Here is a 27570-nt window from a genome sequence, read left to right as displayed (position 1 = left end):
TCTGTGTTTATATTACAAGCTGTACCTGAATAATTATACACAATACATAATTGTGACAGATTGCAGGTATGATAAATACCTCTGAGACCAACAGCCACAGTAAAAAGGATTAGATTTCTCTTGAGGCTCAAATCTTTGGAATGTTTTAGGATGAAAATTATCTCTTAAATGCCCAAAACTTTGTGATTATACAAGCTTATTACAGGGACTGTTGCCTGGTAGTTTAATGTAAGTCTATTAATATACTGGGAAAATAAAAACACTGAAGGGCCAGCACGGTGATGCAGTGGGTAGCATTGTCGCCTCCCAGCAAGAAGGTCCTGAGTTTGAATCCTTTCTGTGTGGAGTTTGCATGTTCTCCCTGTGCCTGTGTGGGTTTCCTCCATGTACTCCGGTTTCCTCCCACAGTCCAAAGACATGCAGGTTAGGCTAATTGGAGACTCTAAATTGCCCATAGGTATGAGTGTGTGAATGAATGGTGTGTGCGCCTTGCGATAGATTGGCGGCCTGTCGCGGGTGTATTCCTGCCTCTCACCCAATGCATGTAGGGATAGGCTCTAGCACCCCTTGTGACCCTGACCAGGATAAACGGGTATAGATGATGGATAGATGAAAAAACACTGAACAAACAACATATTAGTTGCATTAACATGTTTCACCCACACAAAATCCATAGACTTCCCATGAGGTATTCCCCCAGCATTGCATCATATTTTTGATTACTGTGTTTATAATTGAGAATTATATCTCAATTTTATGTTATGAGATGTATACAGAAATATCCCTGAAGTCGCCAGATTAGACTGACACAGGTAAACTAGCTCGTTAAGGCAGTGTTGTGTAGTGCTTAGAGAACTGGGCTAGGAGCTTGCAAGTTTGAATCCATGATGGCATGCTGCTGTAGTCTGTCTGTCTTCCCTCAGGAAGGGAAAGATGAGTATTTGCACTCATACATCATTTTTAAATTCTGTCTGAAACTTGGACTGGTACTGCTGAGCATTTAAACTCATTACCTAAATCTTTTGAAGAGACCAACGAGCATTTATACTTTTTGAATTTCTGAACAATCAGTGTTTATCACTTTGGCATATTCTCACCCAGCTGTGTTTTTTCCCTTCTATTTGGCTTTTGGATTCACAAAAAAAACATGATAACACTGTTGTAGAAAGTTGTAGAAAATGGTTGCAGAGATTAAACGTGCTACAACACTGATGCAGTGTGCATGTGGGGTTACCATACTTGAGCCTCTCTGCTACAGATACTGACAGGGCCAGATCGCTTTTTTAACCCTAACATGATCATATCCCCATCTGCTATTTTTTTCTCCTACCTTCCTGACAGGGTCATATCCCTCTCTTCTCTCTTCCTGACAGGGTCATATCCCTCTCCTCTCTTCCCAACAGGGTCATATTCCTCTCCTCTCCTGGCAGGGTCATATCCCTCTCCTCTCTCCCAGACAGGGTCATATCCCTCTCCTCTCCTGACAGGGTCATATTCCTCTCCTCTCTTCTGACAGGGTCATATCCCTCTCCTCTCTCTCTGACAGGATCATATCTCTCTCCCCTCTTCCTGACAGGGACATATCCCTCTCCTCTCCTGACAGGGTAATATCCTTCTCCTCTCTCCCTGACAGTGTCACATCCCTCTCCTCTCTCCCTGACAGGGTCATATTCCTCTCCTCTCTCCCTGACAGTGTTATATCCCTCTCCTCTCTCCCTGACAGGGTCATATCCCTCTCCTCTCTCTCTGACAGGATCATATCTCTCTCCCCTCTTCCTGACAGGGACATATCCCTCACCTCTCCTGACAGGGTAATATCCTTCTCCTCTCACCCTGACAGTGTCACATCCCTCTCCTCTCTCCCTGACAGTGTTACATCCCTCTCCTCTCTCCCTGACAGGGTCATATCCCTCTCCTCTTTCCTGACAGGGTCCTATCCCTCTCCTCTCCTGACAGGGTCACAAGGTCATATCCATTTGAGGTGGGAAAGTGTAGCAGATTGAAAGATTAAATAGAAAGAGAGAAAGCTACAGAAGAACGGTAGAGGTGTTCAGTGTTGGCTACACACAAACCCTGAGGGGAAGTGATTATTCTGGGCTGTCAGTACTCACAACCTTCATCAGGCACAGACAGAAATTCAGTTTGACAAGAATCACATGCTGCAGTGAATCCAACTGAAATCCATCAACCAGGCTACAGCCCACCATTATAGGTACAGATGGTCAGATAAGCGGGAAGCCATGGGGGTGTCAGTACATGGAGACAAAGTGCAGTCATATCTCTTCATTTAAAACTTTGACACTATCAGTGTTGAACTGGGCTGAATAATAAATCCTCAAATTATGCAAATCGAAGTGGAAGCAATCTAGACAAAATTCACCTGCAGTTTACACCACAAACAAGAGGGTGACTGGACATATAGGCCACCTTTCAGAGACTTGCACACACACATTTACACATGTACTTACTGTACACACAGAGACACATGCACACAGACACATTCGGCTGAGAGGCAAGATGTTTGGCATGTAAACATTACAGTGACTGGGCAGTGCCCTCTTGTGGCCCGGGGTTAGTTTGGCAGTTCCTGCAGAATCTCTGAGGCGATTTCAGATATGTGAGACCAAGCCTCCTGCACGTGGCGGGACTCTGTGGTCCGGGCGCAGACGGCGAAGCGTAGAACAAAGCTGCCGGCCAGCTGGCAGGGCACCAGGTGGATCTTGCGGGCGGCATTTATCCTTTTCAGCAGCGTCTTGTTCTTTTCGTCTGACCCCTTTAAGAAAATGACATCACGCAAAAGGGTCAGCGCAGCCTGGCCTCACAGTGCTCATACCCCACAGCAAACGGCATGAACTGGGTGAACTAGGTTACCTTCATCCTGAAACAGACCAGGCCCAGAACAACGTCTGCGCTGATCTCAAAGCGCTGGTCCTCTCGGACCCGCCTCTCAAACTCCTTGGCGAGTTCCACGTGCTGTAATGTCCGGCAGAGAGGGAGAAAGGAGATGTAGTATAGGAGGTGTGCTTTTCAGTTCTGGGGTATAGCAGTGACATTTAACACATTCATTCCAGAGAATTCCAACAGTGGTCACTAGATGGCAGCATTATCACTGAAGGCCTGTATTTAGGTTTGCTCTGCTGACGCAGAAACACACTCTAAAGCCGCGTTTCCACCGCAGGAACTAGGGTCTAAATTTAGTTCTGGGGGCTTTGTTTTACCCCCCAAAAGGTTCCTGCTCGGGGGGTAGTACTTTCCGAAAGTACAGGAACCTTTTGGGGGGAGCTTGCAGCGCTGAACATTTCTGATTGGTCGAGTACTCGTAGCATTTTTTTGTGTCTATTTTCAGGCGCCATGTTTAAAAATATGCAGGCGCAAACAGATTTATTTTCATAATAACTTCAAATAAAACTTGTATGTTATGCGGCGCAGTAGCCTACTTTTGGTTATAGCCTGCCAACGTCTTGGAATTATAACGTGTGCTCTTCTGTTCTTTTCTTGCTTTAGTATTCGTTTTATAAAATGCTAAGCATTCGTGCTGGGACAGCATATTACGTACTAAAACATTTAAACGGATTAATTCGGTTGCTGAATATTTTCTTCTGGATTTTCTTTGTTAGCCCGTTGTAATTGACTCAAAACGTTTGATACAGTTATGTGAGGTATGCGGTAGTTCTGCGTAATTCACATTGGTGATACAGTAAAAGCAAACTGGAAATCACCTTCCGCACTTTTTGTCATGGTAAAATAACAGGTTAATTCTAGTAATCGTACCTTTAGCTTTTTCAGACTGCCGTAATTTTACTCTGCCATTCTTCAATTCCACAAAAAGACCAGGAAGACTATGGACTAATTTATGGTACATGGTTCGCATCTGGAGGGCACACTTCACTGCTCGGCTAGCAGTAACTTCGAAGGAAAACAAACGGTGGCTGTACCACTACTAATTTAAATTTTCACGCAAGTCCGAGTTTTCGTTCTATTCTTGTCATTTTGCGATTAGCCTATATAGAATCGACGATGAGAAAGTAATCAAACAGCAAATTGTTTACAACGTGTGCATGTTTTCTGTTGTTGTTGCCAGTTATATTGGAAATGTGAATGCATTCTGTCGCTTCGGATGTCAAGACATGAAAGCGAATGTTCGCATAAAAACATAATGAATGTGTTTGAGAGGATATATTACAGTTACAATCTGACTATTGGTTTGTTTGTTGCATAACGGTCCAAGTTCAACTACCAACGACAGTTTTGCTTGACAACGGTAAAATATGCCCAAACGGCTGCAGAAGAATATTTCAATTCTATGTGATTAAATCGATAAAAATCAATAAATACAAAAGTAACCATATATATTGTTGGTAACCCGTTGTATATAAGTGGAATAAACCCCTCCGGGCTGTCCCGGTTATTAGAAAATAATGTAGGCTACTTCGGTGGTAGTATGGGGTTACAGAAGAAATCATATGACAGATGGACCGACGACAACGTCGCTTTTTCATACGTCAGTGGGCTAATTTGCCTAATCTTCGCCGGACTTTAGACCCCGGTGGAAACGCAGACAACCATTGGCTGAAGGAACCTTTTAGTTCCTGGTAAAGTAGTTCCTGGGACTGAAAGTTCTGGGTAATTTTGGTGGAAACGCGGCTTATGTGAGGCAGGTGGGCCAGCCCACGGACGCCTTAGGACAGGTGGCGTCTGCTGATCTTAACTTGCCTAGCTCTGTAAAAATACATATATTTTTAATGCTATATAAGAAAAGTGTACATTTGACATTTATTAACAAGTGTGTGTGTGTGTGTGTGTGTGCAAGTGTATGTGCGTATGTGTCTGTGAAAGGCGGTTTACAGAAGTGCTTCTTATCAGACCTCCAAAAGAAGACACTGTTTATTGTGCTGACAGAGAAGCAGGAAGTGTGATAAAGAGACAGCGCCCAGTTGCAAAACATCTTACTGCATTAGCATTTTGCAAAACTTTGTTTCTCTATAACACAATGTAATCATTTTTTGTATCGTTGGAAAGCCACTGTCATGTGGAATAAGCTGGTGTCTCAGCTACAATGGTTAACCCAGTGTGATATGCTTACAGAGATTGTGCAAGCAGGATTAGTTGTTGTACTGTTTTTTCATTGAATGGGTGTTTATTTGATGATTTTAGTTTTTTCCTAGTATATGGAGAAGTGCGATGATTTGGGGAGACTCGTCAATACAACCTCCTACGCATATGCGTACAACCACCCCATTACACGTAGTCTTTTACATCTGTTTATTATCAGGAAGCATACTTCTTCTGTTTGGTGTATGTGATTCAGTGATGCCAAATATAGACAGTAGTACTGTTTTCTGCTTAACGTGAGGAGCCGGGAGACAGGGAATGTGATTGACAGCAGGCAGGAGGGGCCTCTACCTTTCGGATGTACGCCTGTAGGCCCTTGAGTCCGTACAGGCGGAACACAAACCACATCTTCAGAGAGCGGAACCTACGCCCCAGCGGGATCTGCCAGTGCTGTGGAGAGGAAATGATGCCATTAAACATGACAGCCCCCCCCCCCCCCCCCTCCCCCTCCCCCTCCTCCATCTAAACAGATTGGACTAAACCTCCTTATCATTCACTTTAGGCTAAAATGCTGCTGGTTTCTCAGAGATTGGAAGACTGGTTGACGTTCGCTGCCAGAGCGTGACATCACACGACCACATGCAGCCCCAGGGCACAGAAACAGAGTCACTGGTCAATGCAACATTTCAGAAATACTGTCACTAGGCTACACGACACTAAGAACACAATTCACAAAGTTCAGTCTGCAAAATACCCAACCGCCAAACCATTATAGACAAGGACTGCTCAATTTTTGCAGAAGAAAAATGTCTCTGTTTCCAAGATGGACAGACAAAAAGACACACACACACACACACGCAAACACACACAAAACAGAAAAAAATTAACTATCATTCAACTTACTCTATAGTCTGTGACCAGCCCTGCAAATGGACAGCAAATTGTAAGAACCTTTATAATGGTGACATCCCTTTTAACATCAAAACCATAGAATATTTTGTACTAATTTAACATATTTGATATTCAAAGCACAGCAGCATTGGCCAAACTAAACGCTTCTTCTTTCAGCTGGAATCGCCTGCAGCTCTTTTTGCTAATTTGCCAGAAAAGCCTTGTGCTGCCGTAATACCCTGTAATTTGGTTTGGCTATTATTGCGCATCATTTGTCTGACATGCAGTTACTGTGAGCACAGAGAGAGGCAGAAGCCCCCCCCCCCCCCCACAGACAGACAGAATGAAGCCCTCTACGTCCTGCTGTCAGCACCATGATGGGCTATCAGCAGAGACAAAGGAAACAGCTGTTTGCCTCTGTGTTCGGTACAGACAGAGTCGAGTGGTGCTGTGTTCAGCACAGAGAGGGAGACAAGCAGGCAAAGTACTTCTGTTTGTTCAGCACAGAGGGAGAGACTTAATTGTCTGTTTTCAATGTAAAGGATCATGCATCTGTTTGTGTGTGTGTGTGTGTGTGTGTGTGTGTGTGTGTGTGTGTGTGCATGCGTGCTTGCGTGTGTGTGTGTGTGTGTGTGTCTGTTAGGTCCTCTGTGAGAAGAGACTGAGTGTTCTGTATGGAAACTATGCACACTGACTTGTTTCAGTGGGGAGAGATGGCGTGTCTATATTTAGGACAGATAGTGAGTTCAGCCTTGATAAAAAAGGGTGAATGGATTCTATTTGAATTAGATATAGGTACCAGTCCTGAAAAAAAACTTTAAGGCAGTTTTACATGATGCAGAGATGAAGCTGCCTCTGGTCCTTTTTAGTGGACCTCTCTCTCAAACATACACTATGCCGACACGTTGGGTGTACTGTTCAAAGACTGGCCCAAGTTCTTGCCTCAGTTCTGGGTTAATTAATCCCCGCATCCAATCAGAAGGATAAACGCAGCAGGGAAGCAAGCTCAGCCATTTCTGAGAGGGGCGTAAACCTGGTAGATCCTCCCTGTGACGTGAGCTCTTAGCTCAGAGCTCTTGGAATCCAGACAGATTACCTGTTTCCCTCTTTCACTTTTTCCCCCATGCCCGTGAAGGGCTCAGTGGGGGACAGAGCCCAACACAAGCTCTGAACGTCATCATTGACAACGTGAAAAGACCCCTTTTAAACCCCTACGTTTCAAAGAAATTAAATGACGATGTGGTCCACCTGATTCCTGATGATCGTGTTTCAGATACAGGGGATCCATTTTGAAAGCCCCAATGATATCTGCTCGCTTCTTCACCCTGCAGAGAGACGGACAGTAAGATGAAGAAACAGAAAAAGATGCCATTTCATCTTATCACACGTAGCTGGAAAAATCATTAAATGGGTGAACTTTAGATTAACTGTATTATCATTTCCTTTGGTGCTTCAAGTTTCTGAGTGATCAAATTAAAGAAATATTCATTTACAATTTTCTGTAGAGACCTGCTCTCAGAATGATAGAAGTAGTTTTTAACATTTCTATAAATCAACATTGTCATTTTTAGTGTCAAATATTTAAGTTTGTGGTTTTATGTGTCCACCAGGCATCCACAGGGTTTTTCTCTTTACTGCAAGTGGGCTTAACACCAGATTTGGATGGGATTGCCATAATTAGTCACAAGGGATTTGGTGACATTGGAGTACAGCCTCCCAATGAAGTGCTGAAGCCTGACCAGGTGAGCGGGAGCTGGCAGGTAAAACGTGAGGCTCTATCTATAGATTCACATGCTAAGTAATCCCATTAATCCTGCACCGAACTGAGCAGAGGTCCGTTTATGAAGGGTCATCGGGGACCCGCTCTGCTCTGACAGCTGAACTGCAGTGCGAAGCGATTTCCGTCATCACCACCTCAGAGTGACATCAGCAGAAAAGGTTTCCCTCCAAGGAATAGGCTGCCCTGACTTCCTGTCTCATCTTCACCCATTTTCAGTGTTGATCAACTGCAGCTCTTCCAACAAAACACATTCATTTTATAGGTGAGTGATCTCACCGGACCTGGTGGTTGTTGCAAGTAACTTCAGAGTGATCTGGCAGGACCTGGGGAATGCTAAAGGTGGCTTTAGAGTGATCTGAAAAATCCTGATCAGTGATGAGAAAATGCTTCTTCTTCTGTTTTAATTAATAATATCTGCTTTGCAATTGGTTGTAATTCTGAATACATGTAGTGTAATAGTGCTGAATAACAGTAAAGATCAACAGCGTACCATTATACTATTCCTTGTTGAGAATGATGCCATGCTTTTCCTGTTGTCAGATCATCATTCTTCATTTACCTCAAATTATATTAAGAAATAGATGGCACCAAAGACTTATTATCCACTGCTCCAGCAAGAAAAAAAAATCAAGGGAAACACTGGGATGAACAATGACAACACCATGACAGTCATCTCAATTCCCCATCAGAACAGGTGAGTTACTGCCAGATTCCCAAGTCACATCCTACCGCATGACACATTTCCTGTACTTTTTTTGGCCTGGCTGTAGCTGTCTGAATGGTTGTGATGATCCATAATGGAGTAGAGCATGTGGGCGGTGTTTACAAAGTGATGAAAGGCCAGGCAGATGTGCCACTATACTCCAAATAACCCAGCCCCCTCCCTCCCCCCTCCCCCCCTTGAACAAACAGGGCGAGGAACAATGCTGTCTCCATCTCTACCCAGCCTGCGATAATTAAATCTCAAACCCTCAGACACACTATGATCAGCTGAAATTTCAAATGCAGTGGTAATGCGAGGTAAAGAGTTGTCTTCCCTAAAATGATTCACACCTGAAACTGGTCACAACTGATCTCTTAGAAATTAACCCACAATTTGCTGATCCAGGAACAGTGGGCACTGATGTAGTGTCAGGGTTATTAAATTGGGATGGACATTAATGGGCTATAGAACTCTGAGTATCAGATGGAGCATCACTGTTATACCATGGAGGTAAGGTTATGAAATCTGTATCTGTTCTGCTTCACAATAAAACATGGAAAGTAAAAAAGAAATAAATAAAAATGTGCTGCTCTGAGACCTGGATATGTCCTTCTGCTAAAGCTCTTCACTCCACCCCATGCACTGGCCTGAGACCATGTGAAACACTTGTGCACTCACCACATGGCAGAGCAGTCAAAGTTCACCAGAAGCCACTTATGAGGATTGAAGTTGAAGGAGTCTGCAAACTAAACAAGAAACAATTTAATTGGTAGATCATCAAACAGGTCATTGGTGCACAGAGACTGGCAGAGAGTACTATGTGAACCAATTACAATGAATACATTTTAGTCATGAATCCTCCATTGCAGTAGCCAATCACAGGGCTGAAGAACTGAGGCTGCTGTTTGTGCTTTTACAATATATAGTGAGCTCCACAATGTTTGGGAGAAGGACTTTTTTTCTTGATTTGGCTCTGTACATTGCAATGTATTTAAACAATTCACAAGCGGTTAAAGTGCAGATTCTCAGCTTTTCTTAAAGGGTATTTTTATACATTTTGGTTTCACCATCTAGAAATTACAGAACTTTTGTATACACAGTTTCATGGCACCATAATGTTTGGGACAAATGATTGTTTTTTTCTTATTTCTGAGCCTCACAGTAGATACTGAAAGCTGTCTTATACCTGTACTAAGAAAGCAATTGAACACACCTGACTAATCAGAAACACCTGTGAAGCCATTTGTCCCAAACATTATGATGCCTTGAAATAGTGGGACTACGTATACAGTAAAAAGTTCTGAAATTTCTACACTGTGAAACCAGAATGTCTAAAAATATCATTAAAAGCTGAGAATGTGCACTTTAACCACATCTGAATTGTTCGATTACAAATCCAAAATTATGGAGTACAAGGCCAAATTAAGAAAAGATACGTGTTTTCCCAAACATTATGGAGCTCACTCTATATGACCAGTCAGAACTATCCCCCCAAAGTGTTCCACTCCAGTTCACCAAGAAATGCCTTGATTCAAAGACACAAAGATGCATTATTTACAGATGATGCAATGATTAAACACCGCACACCTGTTCCAGCTGTTTAGCCATTCATTTTGCAAGCTGGGCGAGACGAAAATAGGACCACATTAATTTCAAACATCTTAGATCTCCAATAACAAAACTATCGCACGTCTGATCTCTTCGCTCGCTATCACATTCATAATATCCTCCTCGTCTGCCGCGTTGTCTGAGATGCAACCAAGGCAGTGACAGGATGCAAGCTACATCACAGACGCGCGGAGGATGGATGATTGGTTGCTATGTGGACGGATGTGGGGTCCTGTCCGTCAGGCATTTCCTAGCAACCGGCAAAACAGCAGGAAAGCCCAGACTGCTTCTCCGAGGATAAAGAGCAGCTCTTTTACAGCCTCTCCACCTTTTCAAACATTGTTTGAACTCATGTTGTTAATGAAACGGGATGTTTCTCTGACATGGCAGGCAGATTTATCTAAAGGTCCGTCGGCTCCTCAGGAAATTAGCTCTGCCTTATCAGCACACCTCCCTGATGCACAGCGGGACAAATGCTGCACCTCAGAAGCAGTTTGACGTCTTTTCATTTTGAGCCGACAGCGTATTATTCATGCTATATATCTCCTGCCATTTAAATGCTGTGGGAATAACCTAATTTATTACCCCTTATTATGATTTCTTTTTTAAACTACAAGTGTAACATAACACAGCCTGGAAGTGTGAAGACTAAGCAGAGGTAGAAAAATATATTTAGTTTTGTATCTCCTTATAATATGACTTAAGAAATTACAGGAATTGTGGTAAATGGAAAACATTAGACAGCTGTTTCCAGGCTATATGGATTGTACTGTTCACTGACCTCTACACCATTCAGAAGAGGCCTAAATTCTGGACAAATGAAGGCACTCCCCGCATATGCAGCATCAATGTGCATCCACATATTCTCTGCTTTACCTGGAGCAGACAGGAAATATCATTGAGCACAGTGTCCACACAAAACACACAGTGTCTCTCATACAGGAATATAGTATCTACACACACAGTATGCATAAGAAGTCTACAATGTTCACAAAATATGATGGATTATTATTATTATTATATCCCACCTGCCTGTGTCCATGTATGGGCAGTTACATTATTATTAATAGATATAGCAAGTACTCTGGTCAGACATTATTCGCATTTTGGATTTATGCAAATATAGTATAAATATAAAAATTGAAACAATTCAGATAAGGTGTGTCACGTTTAAACTTAAATCACAACTGAACTCACTTGGAAGAATGACATATCTAATACGAGTTCATAAAGCCATACAGTGTCAGCGTGCAAGATACACTGTATGGCATCATGAACTCATATTAGATGTCAGTCTTCCATGCAAAACACTCACTCATCATCTATACAGCGTCCACACTCAAGATGCACACACAGAGCATTGACTTGCAGAGACAGACATGCAGTGTCCAAACACACACCATCCACAACTACGCAGTACACACATACTTACACAAACACACATATGAAGAAACAGAGTGACGCAAAATGAAACCAAAAGGCACTAGTGCCTTCCGAGCTAGCATTTCAAGAGGTTACACTTACATATGGGACCCAGTTCAGTAATACAGTCAAAGGCACAGGATGGGGTGGTGCCAAGCGTGGCACAAAACTGAAAACCAAGGAGAATCAGCACCAGATGAATGACAATGCACAACAACTAGCACTCAGGAGAGAACCGCAATACTCTGACAATATGGTCCGCTTAAACACAGCGGATAACACAGAGATAGGTAGCATTTTCCTCAATAATCTCATTTCAAAATCCCTTTCAACGATGCTGTGTGCAAGAGGCACTAAAGAAAGCCCCTGTGTGACTTGCACTGTGTACAGCAACACAAGGACTCTTTGGGCTTCTGCAGAAAGAGCAGGTGCAGAGAGTGCCATTGGTTTTCATTGCCCTCGTTATCTCAAAATAATCAACTTCAGAATCACTTGAGGCGATCCAGCTGATTTACACCACCTTCTCGCAGTCAATCTTCCTGGACGTTAGGCAAAATGCGAGGACTTGCAAGCTTGGCCACAGGGTAATGAGATTTAGCTTTGTTTTGGGGTGACAGACACAGCAAACAGCATTAGAGGCCATAAAGGCCTCGGGAGATGCAAGAGAAGAGGAGAGGGTCGTGCACATGTGCATTTTATGAAAGGCTGTTGCCACAGAGAAGTAGAGTGAATATTCATGTGACCTTTGGGACGCCATTGTTCTTCGTAGAGTGTGGGCTTTAAGAGGACCTGGTCAATGCTGGAGCTCTGGTGCTGACTCACATTGGGTGGAAGAAAACATCAGAGCTTAAGACCACCAACTTATTTTCTGTTGATTCACTATACCTGCTGGGCAATTGGGAATCCAACTGAAAAGCTTATTTCACTCATGCACAGAACTACATGAAATACAAAGGAAATGCTGAAGACTGTTTTGACAGCTTTTCTCTGGGGGCTTATAATATGTGCATGTCTCATATATGTATTTGGACAGCAATATTAGAAATCCAACACACAATGTGATTAAGAAAATTTGCTTACATAAAAAGGAATGAGTCCGGCCTCCTTGTCTTCCTTCAGCATAGCGCTGAATGTCTCTCCGTGGACTGCAAACTTCTTACTTACTGCTGTGGGTATCTTCTTCATCCTCACTCCAGCAATAAGCCCCGCCCTCTCCACTGATGAGTGTGCCTGTACAGACGCAACAATTTTGACAATCCTGTTTCTGGAAAGGGTACCTGCCCAGGAACCTGCTCCTGTCACACTTTGTTTGCAGATGGATGTTTGAGTACTGAGCAAAAAGTCACAATGCTCTACAAAATATAATTGTAGAGCACTATTAGTATGAGGTGGTTATTAGGTGCTTGATATAAAAAACAAGAACATTGGCAAAACCCGTTAGGTCCATGAAAACTTAGGAGTTCATGAAATTGTATTTTACCCTTCAAAAAGGGTAGTTTGTATTTCCAAAAAAGGTTTACTCTGCGTGCTACTTAAAGGCCATCTCTCCCCGCAGGAGGATTTATTGAGCCCCAGAGCAGCTGTAAGGTAGCCCTGTCACTTTCCATTACTAATCAGCCCCTCTACAGCAACACGCACGCACGCACACGCACAGACATGCACACACACACGCAAACAGGGACAGACACACAGACACACACACACACGAACACACACACACACATACACAAACACACACACACACATACACAAACAGGCACAGACACACACGCGCACGCGCACACACACACACACACGAGCACACGCACACGCAAACACATACACAAATGATAATGTGGGTTCTCAAAAAGGCAAAAAGACTTTGATCCACAGGTCTGATTGAGTTTTAATGGATGCTACTATCTGAAGCTGGAAAGGTTGAATTTAAAACAGCATGCAGTTTAAAGCTTTAAGAATATTCTCAAAGTAAAAGCTTAACCATCTAAATATCATGGCATTAGAAATTCATTTTAACTTCAGCACCAATGCTTAACCCTTACCTACATCCTCAACCGTGACTAAAACTCAAATATCATTTCTAAGGGGGCATCATATACAGTAGTTCTGCTCTGTGGGTTTTCTTTGATGACTTTAGAAAATTTATACAGCAGGCAGAACTGAAAATGCGCCCAGCAGGCACAACTGAAAATGTCGGCAACTGAATAAACAAGCTGAATACGGTCTCACCTGATCAGAGGAATAGGCTACCAGTCTGGATATGATGTCTAGCTCTTCGCGTTCTGGACTGTCGGCCTGGATCTTCTGGACGATCCTGGAGCGAGCGGCCAGCAGAGCTACGAGCGTGGCCTCGCTGGCAGTGCCCTGCAGCGATGCAGGTTGAGGGTCAAGGGTGAAAAGCGCTACATATGCAATTATATAAAACAATGTTATACTGACCAAATGATAATTTAATTGAAAATTATTGAAAAATGTTGATTAATGTCTAGCCTATTGTACACTCATTCTCCCCATACAATTTATCTGTTGTAAGCAAGAGACAAACCCCAACCGCAATAAAAATCACGAGCACCAAGGGAACAAAATGACCCCAATATTGTCAAGTTGGAGGAAGCTCACATGGCCAGCCTTAGTATGAACTCCTGACCCAGAACTATAATTGGCCACAAATGGAATTTAATGTATAAATTGACTGAATGAATCACATTTTTGTTAAGAACTTCCTACACAGTCATTCAGACAACTGGTCTGAAACACAGAAAACTAACAATGCACTGTGAGACCCGCATTTACCATGTTTCAGCCACATTTAAGGTCCAAACCCAGCACCATACTCCACCTTACTTTTGCAAGCAGATAAAAAAAAACAGAACTAAACCTCAAAATAAGGAAATAAATAAAATAATAATGCGTCCTGGTATACACTATAGCAACCACTCATGCACATGCTGTTTTACTTAGGCCTAGCTAATGTCATCCATCTGCAAATGTAGGCTACAGGCCATAAATTACAAAAATAAACGTAGGCCTACTCGTGTTCTTGCTTGGGCTTCATCAATTAGTGGGTCCAAGGAGACATGTAAGATTAAAAACCTCCCACCAAAACAGCTTTAGGATCAACTAAATCTTTGTCAATACCATTGAATCTCTAATTTCGCACATTAGCGAGATGACATGAAACTCTTCATTGAATAACTAGCAAGGTATTATTACTGGTGGCAGGCCCTAACCTACAGGAAAAACAAAATATTCTCAAATATTTTTATAATTTAGAAAAAAGTTCTCAACACTTCTTCTTTATTAGTTGTATCATTATTAATATTGCTAATAATATAACCCTTCATACTTTTGCCCTTATTTGGACCCACTTAAATTATATGAGGCTATCTATATGCTTTTTACATTTAACATTTTGCTCATTACCATCAAAATATTTATCTTCATAAAGATTATGTTAAGCAATTGGCTAGTAGGAGCTGTAGATAACCTACAAACCCAGCTCCCTTGTACAAATGACATAGCCAATGTCACTCTTTCACTCTTAATGCTAGGGAGAAAAAACAAATACAAGAATTATAGAGTAAATAGACTAACAACCAATAAAAATGATGTACATTAAATGTTTCCCCTGACCTCAGTTTGTATTTTCTAGTGCTCCCCCATACTTTTACCCACAGTTCTGAATGCACCAAGCTGTCATCGCTCTCATTCATTCGGCAACAAGTGAGAGCTGCATTTGTTGCCATAGTGAATTAAACTTAAAAGCATGACGACAGCAACAATGAGAGGAAGCCACGTGCCGCCTAGTCCAAAAAGGACTGGCATGAAATGATCTGCCACTGGCTATTATTGTGCCTCATCAAACGTCCCAGCAGCAGTGCAGGATGCCAGTAATGAATGGTGAGGTGCACTCAGCACACTTCTTCGCCGCCTTCACAAACCACCAGCGCATTCTGAGGTGAAAAGCCAATTTCCTGCAGTTTTCCAGTGTTGCGCAGCAGATGAGAAATCAATTTTTTCATATTGATGTGAGACACAGCACAGCAACACAATGTCCATGCATACTAAAGTAAATTTAACCAGCGATGACATTCAGAGGCCATTAGCCCTCAAACAATTTGTCAGATTTCCTGTACATGCATGCTACACATATTCTTAAAACATTCAGGATATTGCATATCCTTTGCATGCCATGACTTCCTGATGTCTGTGACCTATCATCATCAGAGTCTGAATATCTTATTGTCAGGTTGTCCTACAAGCGATACAAAAACTCTTTGCATTTGAATTGATCTCTATGGGAATTGGGGGGTGGGACTAGATTCAGCTGCTAGATTCTTCAGCGGCTGATCGGTGTATATCTTAAACAAACACAGTTATCACAAAAAGGCAAATAAGGGCAAAGGCAAAGAACCCCCACACCTCACCTGAATAACACCCCCACCCAGTCCAGTGGTTCCGGCCAGGAAGGCATCCGGGAGATTGAGCATTTTGCCCAACCAGTCCAGCATGACGGTCTCCAGCTCAGTGCAGGCTGGACTGGCAGCCTACAGCAAGGGAACAAGTTAATCAAATATAATTGCAATGCAGTAAAACAATGGCATGTTTATAAAGGAAATGAAACAAACAAAGCTCAATAAATTTAATGAGAGAGAGAGAGAAAGGCATACCCATGAGAAGCCAATACACCCAATAGCACCAGAGAGCATGTCCGCCAGCATAGCAGGATAAGAGTTAGCCGTGGGGAAGTAGGCATAGAAGTAAGGGCTATGCCAGTGCGTCACCTGCAAGACAGACACCAGACGAGGTCAGAAACATCAGCCCTTTCCAGTTTTGCTTTGTTTCACAATCTGTGTGCAGATTTGTGGGCTGTGTGTGTGTGTGTGTGTGTATGTGTGACTGCATGTGTCTGTGTGCGAATGTGTGTGTGTACAATTTATGGGGGATGGGGTGTACAGGCTATTGTCCTGTTTGGCTGAATGGACTTTGTCCAGATTTTTCATTGGTGAGTACTTAGTGACAGATAGTTATGGATTATTTCAAACCATTCTGTATAAAATGAGGGGTTGGAGAAACATGCATAACAGGAACAATAGGCTTTATAATGACTAACCGTAATTATTTTATTGGCTGTGAAATTATGGAAAGGTCAACTGAGACCAGAGTTGTTGATGTGATCAATTTAATTATTACCCCAGGGAGACTGTTGTGTTCTGCAACTCTGTGAGTTCACAAGACAACAGACTTTAAACAGATTTCTAAATAATGAGAATTATTTGGAAGCAAAAAAAAACTAACTTGAAAAAACATGATTCTGACACTCAAAGACACAGAATTTTGTTTTCAATAAATAAATCGCTATCTTCAAAGATTGGTAGTTATTTAAAAGTTATCAAATAACATTTTCAAATCAATGGATTAAGATTCTGGATTTGGAATGAGACAAATGAACTTAATTCATAATGAACAGATAGAATGTGGCGATGTGTGACGAGCTGCTATTGAGAGTGTGTGTCTCAATAGCAGCTACCATCTTCATAAACTCAGAAGGCAGGTGATGGCTATAGTAAAAGAAAAAGGAAAAAAAGAAAAAAAAAAATCATACCCCAGGAAGTAAAAAAATATATATTTTCCCGAATATAAAATGCATAAAATCCAAGTGAATTCAACATTGTGAAGGGTGCAAATGAGTAGCCTTTTCTGGTGAGATGAAATTTACATACTGTATGTTGCTGTCAAACCTTTTGTGGGTGTGTATGGGTGTTGTAAGATTATATTAAGAACATAGATATTCTTTTATCCTTTATTTTATAAAAATACTTTATTAAACACTGTGTTCACTAATTGCATAAACTGATAGTAGCTAGATTAAATTTAATATTTATTGCAGGCAAATGTGTTGATTAAAAAATTTGAATATTCCAAGATGAGGCTAATTACTATTTAACCACACATGTACAAACTAATGTGGGCATTTTTGTGAGAACCAGGTTTGCGGCAATAGGATTCCAAGATTTTTTCCTCCGTATATTTTTTTATGTTGTCCGATTGAGTTAGATGCCAATTGCCCAAGCAATTCAGCTTGCTTTTCTAAGTAAATATTTTGAACATTTTGAGCTCTTGTGATTTCATTTCATAACAAAGCATTGTTATGTTACCATAACCAGAGGAACAAATTAATTTCAAAACACCACTGGAGACTTCCTGAAAGTCCCTGGATTTGTTCTGGATTCGACCATGCCATAGGATACATTAGCGCTCTATGTATATGCACATGGGCTGGATGCAACAATCCCATTGCATGCCAGGATTGTGATATTAAAGTGAAGTTTGATTTTATTTCATGCTTCTATGATGGTCTTCCTTATCCATATAGAATATAGAGTGGGGTAATGCCTGAAACACATGATCCCTCTTCTTTGTGCATGAACATTTTAACATTCACTCTAAAATATGAAAGATCAAAGGTGACAGACCAGACTGTGGTCTGCCACATGGTCCTTATTATGTGTCAGCACATCATAAGCACATGCTTGGGACATACAATTACTTACAGGCGTACAGAAGCTCTGTTATGAAAAGGCCATTGAGAATGGGACTAGTCACTCACCCCAGGCATGATCACCCTCTCAATGTCCCTGACAACATCTTCATAGGCGTCAGGTTCCTCAGGAGCCTCATTTGGGATGAGGGACCGCAAATATCCTGGCTGCACATCAGGATACACCTCCCTCTGCTCAATGGTTTCTAAGTAGTCAGCAATGTAGTCCACCATCTCCTTCCCTCTCTTTCTGAACTCAGCAGCATCCATCCCACAGCTGAAATACAGCACACATTTGAGTGACTCCACAGGACACGTTTGTTACTGCATTGCCTCAACAAATGTGCTGGGTGCAAGAGAAGAAATTTAAGCAGCAGAGGTGAATGAGACCAGGAATAATAGTATTGTTCACCATTTCTGAAACTAACCCATCATCTGAACATATTAGTGAAATACTGTGGTGAAATATTGTTCCTAAATATTGTTCCGTTGTGTGATCCTAAAGTCACCCTTTGAGGGGTGAATAGCCCCACCACAGTAGGGAAATATTAAACAAAATATTTTGGATGGCAAAGAAAAAAAAAGGGCATTGCTGTAAAAGGTCATGTGTGCTCAGTAGATTTACAGTATATCCATGGAAGATTTCTCAAACAACGTTAATAAGAAGTACCTAAAAGACCCTGCAGACCTTTGGAAAAAGGTCTTGTGGATGAGACCAAGATTCACCTGTATCTAAGTGATGGCCATAGCGGTGTGTGGTGTGGAAGCCAAAATGAACTGATCAAGATCCAAAGCATTCATCTGCGAAACACGTTGGTGGGCGTGTTATGGTTTGGGCATGTATGCCTGCGGTACGATGTACGATTGCGGTTATAGTAACTGCTGTTTTCATTATAATTCCATAGTTAGCTAGCTAGCTGGGATAACAAGCATTCCGTGAGACCATTTTGATCTAAAAACCCAGCTGAATTTTAATATTGGCTAGGTGACAATGATGGTGGACCTATCATAAAACTAGCTGGCATTCAAACCCGGCTGTCCGGCTTCAAAGGGCCTATGTCGGGGGCGACATAGCTCAGGAGGTAAGACCAATTGTCTGGCAGTCGGAGGGTTGCCGGTTCAAAACCCGCCCTGGGCATGTCGAAGTGTCCTTGAGCAAGACACCTACCCCCTAACCCCTAACTGCTCTGGCGAATGAGAGGCATCAATTGTAAAGCGCTTTGGATAAAAGCGCTATATAAATGCAGTCCATTTACCATTTACCTACACTGTGATCACACTATTGTAAAAAAGCAAGACAGAGCTAGGGAAATTAATTTGATTGAGTTATGGTTTTATGCCAATTTCTTAATTGGCGCTAATTGTATGGTATGAAACAAGAAGGAACTATTTTTTCCTGACAGAATCATTGTTTTCATAGAGCTGGTGCGAGCTGGTAACAGTTGGTTGTCAAGCTCATTGGTTACGTCACATCTCGTCCCTTTTCCTTACGCTGGTGACGAGTGTGGAGCCGGAGACGAGTTGTTGTACATTGTTGTACCGTATATTGACAACCTACTTGCTCTGTTTGATTGCCAGTGCTAGTAAAAAAACGCGCTGTGAACCCAACCCATCCTGTCTGCCTGTGATTTCTGCAAGAGTAGCGTCAGTCGGGAACGAGGGGTTACACCTACACAGATCTGGTCCTCATCCCCTCTCAGACGACTCATACCAAACCGTTGCTCTCCATTTTCTCAGGATGACAGCCAGACTGAAGACTCAGTCATCACCAGTCTTTGTGGCATAAACTGGATTATCCATCCAGGGTGACTGTACACCTGCTCCAGCTCATGCTCTTTGGATGTGTTTGGCCTGCTTTATCTCTGGGACCTCACAATGAACACTCCGCGGAACCTCTCCTAGTGAAATTCAGTATAGTGTTAAATTTGTTCAATTTTAAACTCAATCATTATCCCGCCAAACAATGCCTATAAAAAATAGACCTCAAAATCAAACAGAAAAGGTGTTCACTGACCACAAAATGACTGTTTTGCAATGCCCAGTTTCACCCTCTCACTGCCCTCTTAACCCTTTTCCCTCTGCCTCTCTCTCACACACACTGCTGCAGGAAGGTCCCCCACAGGCCAGGAGGATGCCGTTTTGTTCCTAGTATTCAGAGCTGTGATAATGTAGTGAATATCCACCTACATCACTTCAATGAATGGAAAAAAATACATGAAATACATTTAACAGAAAGATGCGTTGAAACAAGAAAATTTCAGATCTTGAAATTTTACAGAAGTATGCAGCAGAGAGCACAGTTTACAGATGAAGTTTCACAGAATTCTCAGGAGAGTTGTTTTAATAAAATTATCTATCAATCTATGGACATAACTTGTCATTGACATGGGATGTAAAAACAAAACACCATTAATTAATGTAACAACCAAAAATAAATTGGCTATTTTTGGAAAATATGAAATGAAATGAAATGCTTTCAGTCTTTTTTTTCTTCTTCATTGTAATCATCATCTATGTGATTACACCTAATGATATTCAGAAACACAAGCTTTTCAAGAAAGCTTCATAGTTAATCAAAACACATTTTCTCCACCTGGTAATGGATATTTCCCTTCCTCTGTTTAAAAAAAAAATGTATTAGCCTCAACATTTGGTTTGCTTGCTTGTTTGTAATTCTTGGGTGTAAAGTTGAGGTTGTTGATGCAGGGCCTTATTGAAAATTAGATGTGTATCAAAGGCATCTTTTTTTTGCTAATTGGGATGGCAGGTATGCCATCCCGCCAAGTTACGCCTTGGCGGGGGCATGCCCCATACCTATACAGCACCGAGAGTTTGGCACTTTTCAGGGTTCCCCACAGAAATAACCACAACAGCCACAGACACTCAGCCCTTAAAAACATTAAATTCTGTACATTCTGACCACATTTCAACAGACAGATTTCAAAAATAACTTCACATGTCCACACAATAAAGCCCCAAACTAAGGGGATTTTGCATTTTCTCCTTCTCATTCTTATTCTTATTTTTCCTGCCGCCTATCCCACTAACGTCGTCTCCCCATTGGACATTTTACCGACACCAGCCAAATCTTCACCTCCACGACCCAATCAAAAACGCGCATACACACGCAAAATACCCATACCTTTTTTACTCTGAAACATTTCCTGTTTAAACAGCTAGTCCGCCTGTGGCCTAGTGGGCAAGGTCCCAGTCTTGGGAATGTGGGGTTGTAGGTTCAAGCCCAGCTAGGGACACGTTTCTTCAACATGCTTTTACCCTCACTAATAATGGTCTACTACTTCTCAATTATTGCTTTTGCACCATATCTACCCGCCATGGGGCGACATAGCTCAGGAGGTAAGACCGATTGTCTGGCAGTCGGAGGGTTGTCGGTTCAAACCCCGCCCTGGGTATGTCGAAGTGTCCTTGAGCAAGACACCATAACCCCTAACTGCTCTGGCGAATGAGAGGCATCAATTGTAAAGCGCTTTGGATAAAAGCACTATATAAATGCAGTCCATTTACCCACCGTTCACCGAACGTATACACTGCATTATGACGTACCGTCTGCACGTTCAGTTATTAACCAGCTACAATATTGCAGAGCCATATGGATTCAACGGGAGCGCTTCTGTGCTTACTGGCCTGTGTTATTTAAAATGTGTCATGGTGCAGCACTAACAAAGTCACACACTGGTAAACCACCGGTTGAAGGATTGAATCCTGCCTCGCCTTCAGGCAGATAATTTCTTCTTTTACACTAACGTTTTCTTACGCTTATATTTGCTTTACCAAAACTCACTCACGGCCACCCATATGCATTTCATGACGGCAGATGTATTCCTTTTATTAAAAAAGTTACACTACTTCACCACTGTGCTATTTCTATTAACTATATTTCTTCACTTGGCTACCCTACAAAACCTTCTTATCAGCAAACGCCACGTTTCTACATTCATGTTACCTCGCCCTGTTCTCTATCTAGCCACATACAAACAATTACTACGTATGTACGTTCTGCAACTCCCCATTAAAACATTACATTTAAACTCACGACTCACTCATAATTATAACTACTAGTACTGAACATGACAAAAGCATATCAGTGCAATAGATTTCACACGTTGCTTAACCCTACACTTCAACAATAAATGTTCTTTACAGACTGTTATATACCATTCGATAAGGAAACTAAGCTCGGTCATGGTCACTTCATTTGCTTCGCACTATAGTCTGTGATCATGTCAACCTTCACCTACATACCCATTCTGCTAAAAACATATTGTTTCAACTTCGCAATTTCATCATTTCTCCTAATTTCTCACACTGTTGTTATTTTTTCATATGCAAAGCCTGCTGGGAAATATGCGTCTGCTCCTATTCTCCACTATCAACTTCTCCGGTTCTAGCTTAGCAAAACAGTGAAGAGGATTCCTACCTGCAGATAAGCCTATAAAAATAACTTACAAACCTTACAAACACTAAAAGTGCATCTCCACGAAATAACAGACAATGGAGCAGGACAGAAGGGTATACAAATCCGTGAGTACATACACTAGCCATATTTCACCTGCGCTTCTGATGCGTTTACACTTACGACACCTTTGTCACAGCCACTGTTTTGCATATATAGCAAACCGAAACTGCTAAACGGTACACGCTCAGACTGTACAAATTCACACAGGGATAGCCATAATCCACAACCGTTTCTTACAGGGTCACTTCGCATTTCTCACTTTCATAATAAAACGCTTTGCAAAAAGAAATGATCTCATAAAAAACACGTTTTCAACGTACAAAAATGCCAAGTTACTCACACATACAAGACATACACCGTCTATAACTCATTCAGACTGCCAAAATCCAGGCCTGCCATTGAAAGTATTGATATCCAAATGACGCCAAGTTACGGTACTACAAACAATACAGGCTATCTTGCCTCACCGAAAGTAAATAAGATTTATTCCAAAGCAATGCTACCCAATATTTCCTCAATTCTTTCAAGTCACTTGGCCCTGTGTGTATAAGCATGCAGTACATGGACAGGCCAAACATATGTGTGGATGGCTTTCTCAAAGTCAAGATTGATTGAATAGGCGTCTATATGTCCAATTTGTATTGGTATGTATGTATTTCGCTGCCCAGCCTTTCTGTTGTGTGAATGATTGTATGTTTCTCGGTATAAATGTCTGTTCGTAAATGTGAATGTAACATGGTGCGAGGGAAATGTCCCCATGGGGATAAAGAAGTTCTCTATGTATGTATGTACAATATGTATTTTACATGCAGTATTTATTGTACGTAGCAAATATACAATCACTTGTACATTTACTGAAATTCAGTTCAGAAGCAAGTGTAAACATGTTTTCTGGAGAAATATGCTTCCTGTACTTACTGACCAGCAGTTTTCTACATGAATTTCAATGTGTTCCATGAGGCAATTCTAAATATTCGATACTTTGATCTGACACAAAGTGTGCATGACATTGTGAAATGGTAAGATTACAAAACACAGGGCCAAGTGACTTGAAAGAATTGAGGAAATATTGGGTAGCTTTGGAATACATCTTATTTAATTTTGGCGAGGCAAGATAGCCTATATTGTTTGTAGTACCGTAACTCGGCGTTATTTGGATATCAATACTTTCAATGGCAGGCCTGGATTTTGGCAGTCTGAATGAATGAGTTAGACGGTGTATGTATTGTATGTGTGAGTAACTTGCCATTTTTGTACGTTGAAAACGTGTTTTTTATGAGATACAACTTACAATAATTGTAGTGTAAAGCAGGTCATATTAGAGAATATCAGAAGACAGCTCATACTGGCAACCTTGTTTGGTACAGGACTGATACTTTTTTCAATGCCCCATTTCTTTCACATTTGTGAATAGGCAAATAGCAGAACACATTGTGCTAGGTAAACTGTTGCCACTCCTAATCTGCATATGCTAGCTATTGTAGATGTCAGTAATCTGAACACTTGGACATGTGCTGCATTTGACTGCCTGTCAGTAAACATAATTACATGTGCAAAGTCTCATTCTGAGAGGTCACAAAACAGTAGTGTTCTACCTAGTGCCCCCAAATGTCCTATCCTTCCTTAACACAATGGTATTACAGCCTTACACCTTGTGTGTCTGCAGGCAATACTGAATTTTGCAGGCTAGATAAAAACAATTTTATCTGTTTTACTGGATAATAACTGGGCTGATATGCAAGGTCAGCCCACACCGTACAGCACCATTGACAGAAAACATTTAGAATTCAGTTCAAAGTGCAAGTGGTGTCTGTAGAGACCATAGCTCTCCGTGAAAGTAAGGCCACATAAAGCAATTATTTGCCTGCTACATTTCACCTGCTCTCTTATCTTCACTGAAAATGTTGTCATTTAGAAACATTGCTGGGGAAATATGGAAAAATGGAAGCATTGTAGCGTTATGTTGCAGCTTCATTTTATATTTGAAAATGTTTGCTATAGGTGCCAGTTAGTATTCATAATCAAACACAATAATGCAACAAACAAGCAGTGAGCCTTTCATACCATATTAGTGGAAACAATAAAATACAGAAAAGTCAATAACAACAGTGTGTGTGCTCTTTTATCAAGACACAACCTACTATGATCCCCCATGTCAACAAGTGTTCAATCTACTCTGGCATCAGGTGTCCCACACAATCACTACATACTCCTGGGTTCTGCCTGGGTGCTGCCTTTGAGACCTGTCTCACAGAGAGATCTTTTCAGTAGAACAGAGAGAGAAGGTACTCACGTTGTCATGGCGCAGACACAGTCCTGCTCCTTGTCAGTTCACAGACAACAGTACCGTGCACACAAGGCAGACCCACTTATATCTGCTGAGAGCCCTCTTCAGGCAGCCAATGGGAGCGGAGCCTGTAGCTGGAGCAGTCAGGGCAGCTGGGACAGCATATAGACAGGGCTGACTCATTAGGAGTTCATGATTACTAGTTAATGATTATTACCAGTTAACTGGTTACTACACACATATTCCAAAGCCCCATAACTCTGAGAGTGCAGGGCAGAAAAGAAGTGCAATCTCACAGTCTCACAACAGACATTGGGACATACATGAATGCGATCTGTTCTAGGAAACAGTAGGGAATGTTATCACTTTCATTCATTCTGCCCAGAAACTCTTACTGACACTGGAACTGAAATGTTGATTTGACAATCAGAATAAATATTTTTGTTTCCGATTGATCATTTAAAAAAAAATACTTTTTCATAATCTTAAAGAAATAATTACATTCAGGGAAAATTAATGTGTTAAACAGAATCCATTTCAGAATTAATTGAATAAATGATGAATTACAAATTATTTAATTATTTGGAAAAGCTAATAATTTGTTCTAGGAATAAAGGAATATCCTGCTGTGGCCCTTCAAAGAAGTAGCCTGCCACCTAGTGGCATTTATATGATTTGCGTCTGCACACCCCTTTCAGTTGAGTCAGCTGCACATAAGTGATAAATTGGATATGGGCATCATTTGATGCCATTTCTAGGCACAAATGTATCCCTTTTAAAAGACACTATATCCCCTGGCTTTGTTGGCGGCAGTGGTGTTACTTTTTGACATTACGATAGTTTTATGTTCTTCGTATCGGTCCGTTTTATCCGTCCATATCAGTCTTTTTTCCTCAGACTAGAAATGTACTGCTATAGGCTCATTTTTTCAGACACTGTCACTTCCATGTGAACGCCAGCGAACGCAATGAAAACCTGGGTATGTTAAGCTTGCTTCGTAGTATACCCCCCTGCTCTAGGTCTACCTACCTAAAAAAAAAAAAAAAAAAAAGAGCAGAGCAGTCCACCTTCTACCCGTGTGAACAAAGTTTTTTTTTCTTTGTTCACACAGGTAGGAATACGGCAACAGATGGAAAAGGGACCACATCAGAGAAAGTGCCCTGGCAGGGATCAAGCTCCTGCACACATGGAAGGACTTGCATATGGCTCAAGAGTCAGCCACCTTACGAACCAAACATATCTTCCTTTCTAAAACGAGTGGAATTGCTAACATTTGATCTACCCATAGTAGATGGTGAAGTCAGCTAGAGCTGGGAGATGATAAAACCAGCTAGTGAAACCAGCTAGCACTGGAATCTGGTTTCAAACTAGTCAATGTAACCTTACCAGCTATCGATACCATTTCTCAACTAGAAGATCAGCCGCAATCAGGGTTAACCGGCATCACGAAGGTGGTTATCAATTTGTAAATGAACACAGGCTTCGTTAATCAAGCTGTGCGCGTTCACATAAAGGTGACAGTGTCTGTAAAAATGAGGGTTGTCTATACTCGAGCAGCGCATTTCTAGTCTGAGGAAAAAAGACTGATATGGACGGATAAAACGGACGGGTACGAAGAACATAAAACTATCGTAAAAAAGTAACACCACTGCCGCCAACAAAGCCAGGGGAACAAGACCACATCAAAACCTAGCATATGGCTGGACTTCTCCGGCCAACCAATGGTGTAACTTCATAACTCGGCTGACCAATGGTGTAACTTCATCACTCAGTGACTCCAGTCACAGACATTCGCGTTTGTAGGACTGGCCCCGCTGTTGCGGTCCAGCCAAAAATTGCTAGTAGTGTAAATTTGTTAGTTAATATACATTATTTACCCTACCACTATTAACAAATAAATGTACGCTCTTGTCCAACAATTTATTTTTCATGTGATGACTTCTCATTCTAGAGCTCCTAAGCCTTGCACTTCATACAATGTGGAAATCACAACAGTTTATTCATAAAGGAATTATGGGACTTTATGGGCCATTGTCTCCATAATTAAGGGAAGCAGATGTGGTGGACGTGTAGGGTTCTAGAAGCTTGCATATGTAGCCAGTGGATGTCTGCACAGACTTGGAGGCCCGTACCTGAGACTTTGAGACCCGACCCAACCAAGTACGACTGGTGCTTCCAAATCTGAAAACCAAACCCAACCAGAAACCGCTCACAGACGCAGTTTTACAATGCTTTGCTCCACTGCTATGCGCTTGAGTCATATCTATAATTATCATACTGCAATGGGCTATGTTTTATTTCAATTTATAGGCTATGTGATAGTAAACAGTAGCTACACAGTTTACCCAGACACGGCGGCCCATCAGTAGAGCAGTGTGGGAGGTAAATAAACCAACCACACCGGTTAGTAGTAACCTACCACATCAATTTTTTGTCAACAGGCTTATCAGACCCGTTACCAAATGCCAGCAATGTTTCTGCTATTCTAAGACGGTATCTCACAATTCAGTGGGATCAGTCTTCTTGCCATCATAGGTCAAACTAGCATTGCAGTCCCATTGCACTGTATGTGACCAATGAGCTTTTTATGTTGTCACAGTGAGGTCATAATATTTCCACAATGAGCCTTTCCGGACTCATTTGGAATTTTAAGAAGTTGAAGTCTCTTTGAAAATATTCATTTAATTTCATACACTGCAAAGTTAGGTATGGACTGCAAAGAGAGTGTGCGTGTGCAAAACAAGTTTTATATATATATATAAATGAATTAATTAAATAAAAATTTAATATCTTCAAATAAAAAAGCATTTAA

At 41.5% G+C, this 27570-nt stretch overlaps 1 protein-coding gene across 1 annotated transcript; it reads right to left on the bottom strand.

The window, feature by feature from the left end:
- Positions 1 to 1660: 1660 nt before the first annotated feature.
- On the bottom strand, positions 1661 to 24884 carry ddc (dopa decarboxylase). Its single transcript, XM_035395919.1, has 14 exons — positions 24765 to 24884; positions 18064 to 18271; positions 16124 to 16237; positions 15881 to 16000; positions 13683 to 13817; positions 12537 to 12686; positions 11559 to 11625; positions 10816 to 10910; positions 9105 to 9172; positions 7192 to 7268; positions 5956 to 5975; positions 5404 to 5502; positions 2872 to 2973; positions 1661 to 2773 (listed from the first exon to the last, which is right to left on the bottom strand). The coding sequence occupies exons 1-14, from the start codon at positions 24770 to 24772 to the stop codon at positions 2573 to 2575; spliced, it is 1464 nt and encodes a 487-aa protein (XP_035251810.1). The 5' UTR covers positions 24773 to 24884; the 3' UTR covers positions 1661 to 2572.
- Positions 24885 to 27570: the final 2686 nt, after the last annotated feature.

The sequence above is a fragment of the Anguilla anguilla genome, chromosome 1, assembly GCF_013347855.1.
Source record: "Anguilla anguilla isolate fAngAng1 chromosome 1, fAngAng1.pri, whole genome shotgun sequence".
NCBI lineage: Eukaryota > Metazoa > Chordata > Actinopteri > Anguilliformes > Anguillidae > Anguilla > Anguilla anguilla.
Note: the sequence above shows the minus strand (reverse complement) of the source record. Positions and strands in the feature narration are given on the sequence as shown.